The sequence below is a fragment of the Panthera onca genome, chromosome C1 (assembly GCF_046562875.1).
Source record: "Panthera onca isolate mPanOnc1 chromosome C1, mPanOnc1 haplotype 2, whole genome shotgun sequence".
Lineage (NCBI taxonomy): Eukaryota > Metazoa > Chordata > Mammalia > Carnivora > Felidae > Panthera > Panthera onca.
In genome coordinates this window covers 190,152,768-190,166,425 of record NC_138346.1, presented here as the reverse complement: position 1 = coordinate 190,166,425, position 13,658 = coordinate 190,152,768, and the positions used below count along the sequence as shown (strand labels likewise).

At 42.6% G+C, this 13,658-nt stretch overlaps 1 protein-coding gene across 4 annotated transcripts in view; it reads left to right on the top strand.

Annotated features, from left to right (window-relative positions):
• The first annotated feature begins 8,287 nt into the window (after positions 1-8,287).
• Positions 8,288-13,658, top strand: part of LOC132673245 (uncharacterized) — a 30,765-nt gene continuing 25,394 nt past the window's right edge. For 2 of the 4 annotated variants that reach the window (XR_013557632.2, XM_060625743.3), the window contains exons 1-2: positions 8,288-8,924; positions 9,427-9,485. Coding sequence is in view for 2 of the 4 variants with exons in the window: in XM_060625743.3 (XP_060481726.2) it covers positions 9,471-9,485 (15 nt within the window). In the remaining 2 variants the exon portion in view is untranslated. The remainder of the gene's footprint in view (positions 8,925-9,426; positions 9,486-13,658) is intronic. The other 2 variants (XM_060625745.3, XR_013557631.2) reach the window with 2 other exon arrangements.

Genomic DNA, 13,658 nt, shown 5'->3' with positions numbered 1-13,658 from the left:
GAGCCTGGGAGTGTTATTTGACGTTACCGCCTGAGCTCCATGAACTAAACTGTTTGCTCCCTTTCTTAAATGCTGGAATTAATAGAGTGAAAGAATTAGCTAGGTATGAACCAAAATCAAAGAGGTGTTTGAAAAGTTGAAACAAAGGAAAAAAATATTTTTTTTTTCCTATTTAAACCAAGTCATCGTCAGGCACTAAAAGTCATGAATCCCGCTATTTCTGATGCATTTCATGGGGCCAGAGCTCATGTTTGAGAAGGGGAAACTGGGTCCCACTGTGGTACAAATAGGTAAGTGCATAAATTAGCAACATTTTGAGATTAATTGTGAGGCCTGCAGAACGTCATGTCCATTAATCAAGTATGCAAACTATGTTTAAGTAAAATGGAGCAAACTTAAGGTTCTTTTTTTTTTTTTTTTTTTTTTTTTAATTTTTATTTTTGGGACAGAGAGAGACAGAGCATGAATGGGGGAGGGGCAGAGAGAGAGGGAGACACAGAATCGGAAGCAGGCTCCAGGCTCCGAGCCATCAGCCCAGAGCCTGACGCGGGGCTCGAACTCACAGACCGTGAGATCGTGACCTGAGCCGAAGTCGGATGCTTAACCGACTGAGCCACCCAGGCGCCCCTTAAGGTTCTTTTTTAAAGCATCATGTTTAGGGTTACAAGGAGCACTAGGTATTTATACTGAATTGGAAGACTCTCATCTAAGACAAGACTGTTTGTTGTTAATGATTTGTGTGATCACGTGTTATTGTAGTGTTTACTTTCTTGAATATGTTTTTAAAAATATATGTTGCTAAATTTATCTTTTAAAAAAAATTGAGATATAGAACTGACGTATAACACGGGCCCCTGGGTGGCTCAGTTGGTTAAGCATCTGACTTCAGCTCAGGTCACGATCTCCCAGTTTGTGAGTTCGAGCCCCGCGTCGGGCTCTGTGCTGACAGCTCGGAGCCTGGAGCCTGCTTCGGATTCTGTGTCTCCGTCTTTCTCTGCCCCTCCCGCACTCATGTTCTGTCTCTTTCTCTCTCAATAATATAAAAAATAAATGTTAAAAAAAAAAAAAAGAACTGACATATAACGTTACGTTCCAGATGTATAACATGATTTGATACTCATATATGCTGTGAACTGTTCACCACAATAAGCCTAGTGAATATCCATCACCACACATAGGTAAACATTTTTTTCTTGTGATGGGAACTTTTAAGATTGGTCTCTCAGCAACTTTCAAATATACAACACAGTATTGTTAACTATAGTCACCATGCTCTACGTTACATCTCTAGGACTTACTTATTTTATAGCTGGAACTTTGTACCTTTTGACCCCCTTCACCCATTTTCCCCACCTCCTGACCCGTGCCTCTGGAAGACACCAGTCTGTCCTCTTTATGAGTTCACGGTCTTTTTTAGATTCTGCAAAGAACTAGCTTCGTATGGTGTTTGTCTTTCTCTGTCTGACTTATTTTATTTAGCATAATGCCCTCAAGTTCCATCCATGTTGTTGCAAATGGCAAGATTTCTTTCTTGCTGAATAACAGTTCCACTGTATGTGTGTGTGCATGGCATCTTCTTTGTGCACTTATCCACCAATGAACACTTGGGCTGCTTCTGTGTCATGGTTATTATAAATCATGCTGCAAGAAAAGTTTCACACAGTAACTAGTTGTATTTTCAAGTGATATGTTTAATGTGTTTTCTTTCAGTCTCAGACACATTTGTGGGCAAAGTACTTCTATATTTAAAGTTATAAGTAGACCATTAACCTGAAAAAAAAAATCACTTCCCCACATTTCCAGACTTCTTTGATACCTCGTTTTCGAGTACTAGACACATACATGTTGCTATATGGGGAGCTTTGTACCATTGACCTCATTGTTTTCCTTTAAAAAAAATTTTTTTTTAAGTTTATTTATTTATTTTTAGAGAGATAGGGACAGCGTCCCAGTGGGGGAGGGGTAGAGGGGGGGGGGGGGAGAGAGAATCCCAAGCAGGCTCCACGCCGTCAGCACAGAACTGACGGAAAGCTCGAACTCATAAACCACGAGATCGTGACCTGAGCCGTAACCAAGAGTCAGACACACTCAACCAACCAAGCCACCAGGTGCCCCTCATTCTTTTCCTTTATAACCTCAATCCCAGAACATGATTTTGGCAAGAAGAAAACCAAAATGCTATTTACACTCCACTCAAACATGATCTTAGATGCCCCAGAAGCCCATTTTTATTTATTTGAAGTCTGCACCTTTACCTGGTTGTCAACTATTTCTGAAATGGTCATGTATAATGTTAGCAGAATATCCTCTTTCACACTCACCTTCCCTCCAGAATGTTACACGTGGAGATATGTTTACTTTTACTTTTTTCCCCCTTTGACAAGAACACTCAGATATGCTACTTTTTTCCTTGCTTAGCATTTACACGCAGATGTTAGGCTTATTTTTTTTCCAGTATGAAGATAGATTTATTTTTTTATACTTATGTAGTACCTGCTTATTAAAAAATATTTTTTTAATGTTTACTTTTATTTTTGAGAGAAAGGGAGACAGAGAGCAAGTGGAGGAGGGGCAGAGAGAGAGGGACACACAGAATCCAAAGCAGGCTCCAGGCCCTGAGCTGTCAGCACAGAGCCCGATACGGGGCTTGAATTCATGAACTGTGAGATCATGACCTGAGCTGAAGTCGGATGCTTAACTGAGCCACCCAGATGTACCTCATTAGAAAAAAAAAAAAAAAAAAAAAAATATATATATATATATATATATATATATATATATATATATAAAATACAGGGGTGCCTGGGTGGCTCAGTTGGTTGGGTGTCTGACTTTGGCTCAGGTCATGATCTCACAGCTCGTGAGTTCGAGCCCTGCATTGGGCTCTGTGCTGACAGCTCAGAGCCTGGAACCTGCTTCGGATTCTGTCTCCCTCTCTCTTTGCCCCTCCCCTGTTCACACTCTGTGCCTCTCTCTCTCTCTCTCTCTCTCTCTCTCTCTCTCTCTCTCTCTCTCTCTCTCTCAAAAATAGACGTTTAAAAAATATATATATAAAATACAAAAAAAATTATTTAATAAAATACCACCTGGAATCTCATTTTTCTGAGAAAACCTTCATTAACATCAGGCCACTGGGGGGAATAGAATGCAAGAGGCACTGGTGAACAAACAAATTGTAAACATGTTGCTAAATCTGAATTTATGTCGGGTCTGAGTAATTTAAATAAGGATTAATTTGGGAGAGGGCTAGAAATAAGGTGAAATGAATATTATACATAATAACATTAGAAAAGTGGGAGGAATCAGGGTTAAAGTCTTTTAAAGTCCATGTTCTGGGATAGATATTAAATTCATACCTTACTGAAGATGCATGACAAAAACTGAAGGCTACCCACTAAAAGAAACAGACTATGTCACAAGTCACTAGGGAGAGGAAAGGGAATAAAGAGAACTATAAATGCAGTAGAACACAGGAAAGGAAAACTAAAGCAACAAAGGAAAGGCACAGTGAATAGAAGGCAGAACTCAGGGATGTGTCCAAGTATATCACTAATCACAAGAAAGGCAAATGGATTGAATCACTTATCCTGAGGAATAATAAAGTCTGTCATATTTTAGGGTTACTTTTTTAACGTGTCAGAAACACTTTAAAACTTATGTTGCAAAAGGGAGATAATTAGGTGCTCTCCAAAAAATAACAACTAACTAAATAAATAAATAAATCTACCCTATGACCCAGCAATAGCACTGCTAGGAATTTACCCAAGGGATACTGGAGTACTGATGCATATGGGCACTTGTACCCCAATGTTTATAGCAGCACTTTCAAAAATAGCCAAATTATGGAAAGAGACTAAATGTCCATCAACTGATGAATGGATAAAGAAATTGTGGTTTATATACACAATGGAATACTACTTCGCAATGAGAAAGAATGAAATATGACCTTTTGTAGCAACGTGGATGGAACTGGAGAGTGTTATGCTAAGTGAAATAAGTCATATGGAGAAAGACAGATACCATATGTTTTCACTCTTATGTGGATCCTGAGAAACTTAACAGAAGACCATGGGGGAGGGGAAGAAAAAAAAAAGTTAGAGAGGGAGGGAGCCAAACCATAAGAGACTCTTAAAAACTGAGAATAAACTGAGGGTTGATGGGGAGTGGGAGGGAGGGGAAGGTGGGTGATGGGCATTGAGGAGGGCACCTGCTGGGATGCGCACTGGGTGTTGTATGGAAACAAATTTGACAATAAATTTCATATTAAAAAAAAGAGCAAAAAAAAATTAACTAAAAAAAAAGCAACAAAAAACCCAATCAATCGATCAATCAAGCTGATACCTTTTTGGAGAAAAGGAAGAAAAGGTAAATTAGTGATGTGATTGATTTATTTCATGAACTAATACTATCTCTTGTAACACGAAATGTTTTATTCAAATAATTTTTTTCAATTCTAGAAATTAGTTATAGCTAATAAAGCAGTAAGCACGTTTAATTAGTTTAAGAGTTATCTTTATGTTGGGCAGAGAAAGGATTAATGTAGTCTGATTTTTGAGCTAGGCCCTTCACACAGCAGCAGTACAAATGTCTTTAAGGTAGGAATTACTGTTTTCTTTACATCAGGTTCTCCATCTTCGCTGCATTAAAAAAAAATTTTTTTTAATGTTTATTTATTTTTGAGAGAGAGACAGACAGAGCATGAGCAGGGGAGTGGGAAGGGTAGAGAGAGAGGGAGACACAGAATCTGAAGCAGGCTCCAGGCTCTGAGCTGTCAGCACAGAGCCCAATGCAGGGCTTGAATTCACACACTGTGAGATCATGACCTGAGCCGAAGTCGGTTGTTTAACCGACTGAGTCGCCCAGGCGCCCCAGTTTGTTCCATTTTAATCAAGAGGGAGAAGGAGATACTTTTTATTCCTCCATCTTTTGTCTTAGCAAAAGAAAGGCCTGAAAATCCATATTTTTCCAAAGCAGAGACTATCAGATTGTGTTTTAAAATCCAAATATAAGCTGCATACAAGATTGAAACCAAATCATTCAGAAAGGATAGAAAATAAAGGAATGGTACAAGATCCACTCAGCAAATAATAGAAAGCTGATATATCAATAATTGCTATAGATCAGGGGTTGCTAAACTTTTCCTGTAAAGGGCTAGATATTATCTTGGGCTTTGTGGGCAATTCAGTCTGGTACAACTACTCTGTTGCTGTAGCATGAAAGCAGCTGAAGACGTGTACACAAATGAGTGTGACTGTATTCTAATAAAACTATTTCCAAAAACAGGCATAAAACCAGATCTGATGTAGATTGCTGACCCCTGTTCTCTTGTATACTGATAATACAGCAGTGAGCAAAAAAGGCAAGATACCAGCATGCGACCCAACAGTAAACAAATAAATGATCATCTTAGGTAACGATAAGCAAAACACTTTTTAAAACCTGTAAGGAGATTGAAGATGATAGGAAACTAATTTGGAGTGACTAAGGAAGTCCTCTGAGAAGAAGGAACCTTTAAACAGAGACCTGAATGCAATGAAGGAAGAGCCTTGGAAAGATCCTGCAAGGGTCCTGAGGCAAGAGTGAGTCTAGCCTGTTGCAAATCAGCAAGTTCAGTGTGGCTGGAGGAAAGATGTGGAGATGAGTTCTGTGCATTAGATAGGTGCCAGACTATGTGAGATTTCACTCTAAATGTGATGGGAAGGTTTTGAAGATTTCGAGAAGAGTGGTATAGTCTGATTTACTTTTGAAAACTTTTCCCTGGCTGTGTGTGGGGAATAGACAGTAGGGATGGCAAGAGGGCAAATAGGGAGACCAGGTAAGAGGCAATTGCCCAGACAGTAGATGATGGTGTTTTGGACTAGGGTGTTGGGAGTGGAGATGCTCCTCTGGGGGGGCGGGACCGTGTCAGCCAGAGCAACCTTGGAAGCAACGTGTTGAAGAGGGTAGAGCCACTGTCAGTCTGGATCATTGCTATGGTCTGGGTTTTTGTGTCCTCTCAAAATTCCTCTGTTGAAAACCTCATGCCCACGGTGATGGTATTAGGAGGTGAGGCCTTGGGAAGATGATTAGGTCATTAGGGCAGCGACTTCATGGTTGGGATTAGTGCCCTTAGAAAAGAGGCCCCATAGAGTTCACGAGCCCCTTCTGCCATGTGAGGAAATAAGAAGTCTGCCAGCCTGAAGAAGGTCCTCTCTTGACCATGCTGGCACCCTGATCTCAGACTTCCAACCTTCAGAACTGTGGGAGATTTCTGTGCCTATAGGCTACCCAGTCTATGGCATTTTGTTATAGCAGCCTTAATGGACTATGTCACTGAAAACCACGTGGAAAAGAAGCTGCCCACCAACACGGACCACCTGCCTTGTACTGTGAAATGAGGAATAAGGAACTTCTATTTTGGCTGAGCCAATGCATTGGGAAGTCTATTTGTGACAGCAGTTTAGTCTCCTATAACTGACATAGGGGTTGTCATTGAAATATAGGTATATGCTGGAAATATTGCAGATTCAGTTCCAGACTGCTGCAACAAAGCAATTCAAATTTTTCTGGTTTTCCAGTACATATAAAAGTCATGTCACACTATATAAGCATGTATATGTATATATATACTATGTATATTATAGTCTATTAAGTGTGCAATAGCATTATGTCTAACAATATACACACCTTAATTGAAAAATGCTGCTTGTGGTGCCTGGGTGGCTCAGTCCGTTAAGCTTCCAACTCTTGATTTTGACTCAGGTCATGATCTCATGGTTCATGAGATTGAGTCCCACGTCAGGCTCCATGCTGACAGCACAGAGGCTGCTTGGGATTCTCTCCCTTTCTCTCTGTCCCTCTCCTGGCTTGTACTCTCTCTCTCAAAATAAATAAATACACTTAAAAATTTTTTTCTTAAAAATGCTAATTGTCATCTGAGGTTTCAGCAAATGGTAATCACCGATCTTAGATTATCGTAACAAATATAATAATGAGCAAGTAGGAAATTTTGTGAAATTAATAAAATGTGTCAGAGACATGAAGTGCACAGGGAGCCATTTTAGAGGCTGCCTGCACATCGAATGTTACAATTTCTGGGGGCAGAGACAAAAGAAACAGGACAAATTGTGTATTGGCTCTTAAAAGACTCCTTTTGAAAGTGGCATACATTACTACTTGTATTTTGTGGCCAAACAGGTCGCACTGTCACCGCTAAATTCCAAGGGATGGGAAACTGCAGGTCTACCACATCCTGGAAAGAAGTGGGAATCCAGAATATTTGTGACTACTACAGTCACAGGTGCAGAACATGATGTTAACTGGGATTTGTCCTTTAGCCCAGGATGGAAAGTAGGATTAAGAGGTGAGGCATCAAGTACCCTACAATGTAAAAAGAGCCATAAATAACCGGGGGCCAGACAACCTCTCCACTTCCAGGACTTACTAAAAGGTGACCAAACAGGCTTCTCCATCTTCAACCATTTTCCCAGACCTGACAATTTCCACTACAAGATTAGTTAGACAATTCCTAACGACAAGATTAGTTAGAGGGGGTGGGGATGGGAACCAGCAGCCACGAATCAGCCTTGGAGAAGCAGCCCCGCGCCTCCCGAGTTTGGCTCCAAAAACCAAGTGAGAAGGTTTCCAAGAGATTCCACGTGGAGATTGGGACTGCTTGCAAGGAGATTGGAAGCCTGTATAGAATCAGGAAGGAGGCGGGCCGGCCAAATGGACATCACCTTAAGCGTACTGGCTGGAGGCGGGGGACGGGCCCAGGGGTTAGCAAGGGTCACATTAGACGGGGCTACGCATCAGAAAACCGTGCAGGAGGGAGGGCCACCCTGAGAATACCTGCCGGCCCAGTGGAGCCTTTACGGTGACATTCCAGATAGGACCACCGGCCAAATGAGGGGCACCAGTATCCCCGTCTCTTAGCTCCAACGCCTAAGCAGCCAGACTCTCAAGTGCCAGGCGCGGGCCCCGAGGTCCTAGGTGCGGGGCTAGCTTCCACATCGAAGGAGGGAGGCCGTTTTTCCATTGCAGGATCCCAGGAACTGAAATTTAAAAATGACTTTCAGGGCGCCTGGGTGGCTCCAATAGGTAAGCAGATGAGTTGGGCTCAGGCCATGATCTGAGGTTTGTGAGTTCGAGCCCTCCCATCGGGCTCTCTGCTGTCCAGGCAGAGCCCGCTTCAGATCCTCTGTTCCCTTCCCTGCTGGTGCTCTCTCTCTCTCTCAAATAAATATATATATTTTTTAAAGTGACTTTTCTACCCCCACCTCCGCACCGACAGGGCTGGCCGAGGAACCTCCGCAGACCCTGGGACCACGCAGGTCGGTCACCCGGGGCCTGAGGCCGCAGTGGGGCGGTGCGCCGCGGGGTCTTGTGGGAGGTGCCCTGGGCTCGCTCGGCGCAGGCGCAGTGCTGCCGGGTGGCGGGCTTGGCGCAGGCCGGCGCGGGCTGGTGAGTCCGGGTGGCCCTTCACATCGCCGCGGTTTCTCGCGGAGAGACTGGGGCTCACAGGGGCACCCTGGGTCAGCAGGAAGATGGAGATCGGAGTGCGGGTGCGATGGAGGGACTTGAACCTCCAAATCAGGGGCCTCGGGAGCTATGGTCCTGAAAAGAATATGCTGCCGAGATTTGGCTGTGGAGGGTGGGAACCTTCCAGGTACTCTAAAGCACTCCAGCTGGCTCTGCTTATCTCCGACTGGGGTTAGTGGCATCTGCCGCCCCAGTGGCTCCAGGACCCCTTTCTCTTTCCGAGTCCAAGTTTGGCTCCACAACCCTGTGCCGGCCGCTCGGGTCTGAGCGCGCCCCCAGGTCTGGCCCGCGATCCCGCGTCTCCCCACAGAGCAGTGTGCCCCGGGGGCCTCCCCTCTTTGGTGCCTCAGGTCTCCTGCTTTGCCATTCCTGTGTCCAGTGGTCCCTAGCCTGAGTTCCTGCAGGTATGTATCCTGAGAGGTGCTTAGCGTTAACTCTGACCCCGGCTGGGTTTCCGGAGACTCTTGCTGGAGGATACAGAGATTTGGAGCCCAGGACAAAGATGCCAGTCGAGGACAGGCTGTAGGAGCCAGCCATGCTGTAATGAATGAAGGCCGCAGCTCCACAGCAGCTGGAACCCATCCTTGAGGGGGCACACCTGTGACCTGAGCCTTGCCAAAACTGAGCCAAGACTGGGGTGTGGAGGAAGACGGGATTTTGGAGCTGCTGGGGCTGCAAGTCTTGGGTCACATGACCACTTGCGGAGAACAGGGAGAGACCGTGGAGGTTTTGACTCAGAACAGAGGAAAGACGAGTTAGCTGAGATGGTGAACCATCTGCAGTGTGGAGAAAAGAAAGCAACATAGGGCAGGATGGTTGAGGGAACGGTTCAGACAAGGCAGAAACAATGGCCACTCTGGGAGCTACAAGGAAGGCTTGACGTCTCATGGCTCCTTTCTCCTCCAGCTCTGCCTCCTTAACTCGCTGACCTTGCCCAGGAGGAAGAAGAGATGACCAATTCCCAGGTGAGATGCAGTTTTCCTTTTTTCAGTCCCGACTCTTGAGGAAGAACATAAGTTCCTCTTTCTCCCTTAGGAAAGGAGAGGGAAACCTTTATGGAGCACTTACTGCCTGCTAGGTACACTCAACATTGACTTTTCTTTTAATTCTCACAATAGGTGTGAGAAGTGGATATTATTCCCATTTTGCAGACGTATCAACTGGCCCAGTGAGGCTTAGAGACTTGTCAAGTTCAATAAGCTATTAAATGGGGAAGCCAGTATTCATCTCTAGGTCCCTTGTGTCTGCTGTACATGTTGTCAATGGACAGGTCTTCTCATCCATGGACTGGGCGTAAATCGTCCACATCCGAAGGGCTGGGTCTAATCCATGAAATTAAGGACTCCAAAGAGAATGCTCCCTTCTGGCCTGATGCCCTCCTTTTAAGTTTGTTCTCTACCTAACGCGTTGCTCCTTCATTTGTCCACTTAGTTATGGTTGCTCTTTTTATTTGTAAGAGCAAGACAAATTGACTTAGATACAGTTCTTCAAAGTATGTGGTTTCTTTGAGGGAGACTTATATATACATGTGTAAAGTGGTGATTACGACTCATGTATACACTAAGTAAAATGAAAGAAGCTATATTTAAGTGTCAGTGGTATCAGTGTGAGAGAAGGGTGCCCGAGGAAGACTTCGGTGAACTTTTGTTTCTTAAAGAGAAGATTTGAGTATATGAACTTCCATACCTCTTTCAAGTCTTTACTTTTTTTGTTGTTGATAATTGCTTATGGCCTAATATATGGTCAATTTTTACAGCGTTTCATGTGTGCTTGAGTAAATTATGTATTCTCTAATGTTAGGTGCCAATGTCTATATGCGTTCATTTGTTTTTGTTTGCTTGACCCATCAATAATTGAGAAAAAAAAATGTGTGGAATTTCTTTGAGTAGTAGGTATGTCAGTTTCTCTGTACAGTATTTACACTTTAAAAATATGCAATTCATGGGGGCACCCGGGTGGCTCAGTCAGTCGGTTGAGTGTCCGACTTCGGCTCAGGTCATGATCTCATGGTCTGTGGGTTTGAGCCCTGCTCTGTGCTGACAGATCAGAGCCTGGAGTCTGCTTCCTATCCTGTGCCTCCCTCTCTCTCTGCCCCTCCCCCACTCTCACTTTGTCTCACTCTGTCTCTCAAAAATAAATAAATGTAAAAAAAAAACCTAAAAAAAAATGTAATTCATGGATGTTTTAAGAGGTATATACAAATTTAGAGTTGTGATATCTTCATGGAGAATTGGATTTTTAAAAAAATCTCTATGTAGTGACCTTTATTTCACTAGTGATGCTTTTTGTCTAGAAATCTACTTTGTTTGATATTGATATAGCTATTCTTTGTTTTGGTTGTTATTTGCCTGGTTTATCTTTTTCCACACATTCAACTGTTTCATGGCCTTATGCTTTAGGTATATCTCTTATTAACTATTTATTTATTTTGAGAGAGAGAGAAAGTTCGAGCATGAGTTGGGGAGGGGCAGAGAGAGGGGGGGAGAGAGAGAATCCCAAGCAGGCTCTGCACTGGCAGCACAGAGCCTGACTCGAGGCTTGAATCTATGAACATGAAATAATGACCTGAGGAGAAATCAAGAGTCAGATGCATAACCAACTGAGCAATCCAGGCACCCCTCTTGTTAACATTTTAAAGCTGAATTCTCCCTCCTCCCCCTCAATCTGATCATCTCTGCTTTTTTAACTGGCAAGTTTAATCTATTTACATTTAGTGTAGTTATTGATATATTTGATGTGTTTATACTGTCTTACATTTTAATTATATTTGTCCATTTTTTGCTTTTTTCCTCCTTTCTTACCTTTGATTTTTTTATATATTGTTTTTTTAAGTGGCAAGGGTTTTTTTCCCCCCCCCTCTTGTTTTAAATTTATAACCTAAATCTGTTCTTTTGGTGATTATCCTTGAAATTGTACCATATATTTGCTAGTCTACATTTAAACAACTTTCAGGGGTGCCTGGATGGCTCAGTTGGTTAAGCATCTAACTCTTGCTTTTGGCTCAGGTCATGATCTCAGGATTGTGAGGTTGAGCCCCGCGTTGGGCTCTGTGTTGAGTGTTGAACCTACTTAAGATTCTCCTTTTCCCTCTCTCTCTCTCTGCCCCTTCCCCGCTCACTCTCTCACTCTCTCTCTCAAAAAAAAAAAGGTAATAAACAACTTTAAGAATATTGCAGAGACTTTAAAACTCTTTGTTACTGATTGTATCCTTGCTTGACTTATAAGCTATTATTTTCTGCATTTTAATTCTGTTTTTTAACTTAATAAATTAGATATTATTAGAATTATTATTTTGTACAGTGTCTGGATTTATGTACATATTTATCACTTATTTGCTTGCCATTCCTTCTTAGCCTTTTGGGATCAATTTTCTTTTTCCTCAAGTCCATTCTTTAGAAGTTTCTTTTTTTTTTTAAGTTTATTTATTTATTTTGAGAGAGAAAGAGAGAGAGCACAGGGGAGGGGCAGACAGAGAGGGAGAGAGAGATTCCCAAGCAGGTTCCGAACTGTCAGCACAGAGCCCTACACAGGGCTCGATCTCACTAACTGTGAGATCATGCCCTGAGCTGAAATCAAGAGTCAGATGCTTAACCAACTGAGCCACCCAGGTCCCCCCAGAAGTTGCTTTTTAATGCCCTCTTTAGATGTTCAATTTGTTGTTTTTTCACAGTTGAATGTGATTTCCAGGTAATTTCTTTGCTTGATCGTTTTATGGTTGCCTTTTTAATTTTTTCAACTAATTCATGTATTGCTGCTCTGATTCCGTATCTGGTGGTTTAAATATCTATAGTTGTTGGTAGTCTAAATTTGTTTTCTGCTGACCCTCACCTTTGGTGACTTAAATTGTGAACTCACTGATTGATCTTAATATACATGAGTCCTATGAGAAATTTTCCGCCAGAGGGAATTTGCTTCTATTTCTGGTAGTAGCTTAGAGGATGCTACTAACATGGGATGATTCCAGTTCCTTAGAGTCAGTCTAAACCCCCCACCCTGCAGCTGGCACAAGGTTCTGTGTCACATAATAGTGCTGCTGTCGGCATCTCTCTGTGGGACAAACCTATGCCTTCCAGCTGCCTCCCACTGTAATTTCAGCTCACTCTGCGGTTTTGTTATAGTTTTCATTTTCGGTTTTGGGGGAAAAGAATAATCCTTTTTCATCATTTCTAGTTAGGTGAAATTACTTGTTTCAGTAAAATAGTGTGATTGACCTGTTGAACTCCCAAATATGTATTTTTTAGCTTAAATCCAATTTAGTTAACATAGTTTAACAATGATTTAAGGAATAGAATTTAGTGATTCATCACTTGCATATAACACCCATTGCTCATCCCAACAGGTGTCCTTTTTTTTTTTTTTTTTTTAACGTTTATTTGTTTTTGAGAGAGAGAGAGAGACAGAGCACGAGCAGGGGAGGGGCAGAGAGAGAGAGAGACACAGAATCGGAAGCAGGCTCCAGGCTCTGAGCTGTCAGCACAGAGCCCGACGCGGGGCTCAAACCCACAAACCGTGAGATCATGACCTGAGCTGAAGTCAGACGCTTAGCTGACTGAGCCACCCAGGCGCCCCACAAGTCTCCTCCTTAATGCCCTTTGCCCATTTAGCCATCCCGCCACCCAACACCCCTCTGGCAACCTTCAGTTTGTTCTCTGTATTTGAGTCTCTTATGGTTTGTCTCCCTCCCTGTCTTTATATTATTTTTGCTTCCCTTCCCTTATGTTCATCTGTTTTGTATCTTAAATTCCACATATGAGTGAAATCATATGATATTTGTCTTTCTCTGACTGACTGATATCGCTTAGCATAATACCCTCTAGTTCCACCCACATTGTTGCAAATGGCAAGATTTCATTTTTTTTGATCACTGAGTAATATTCCATTATATATTTATACCACATCTCCTTTATCCATGCATCAGTTGATGGACATTTGGGCTCTTTCTTTACTTTGGCTATTGTTGATAGCCCTACTATAAACATTGGGTACATGTGCTCCTTCGAAACAGCACACCTGTATCCCTTGGACAGATACCTAGTAGTAGTGCTATTGCTGGGTTGTATGGTAGTTCTATTTTTAATTTTTTGAGGAGCCTCCATACTGTTTTCCCAGAGTGCCTGCACCAGTTTGCATTCCCACCC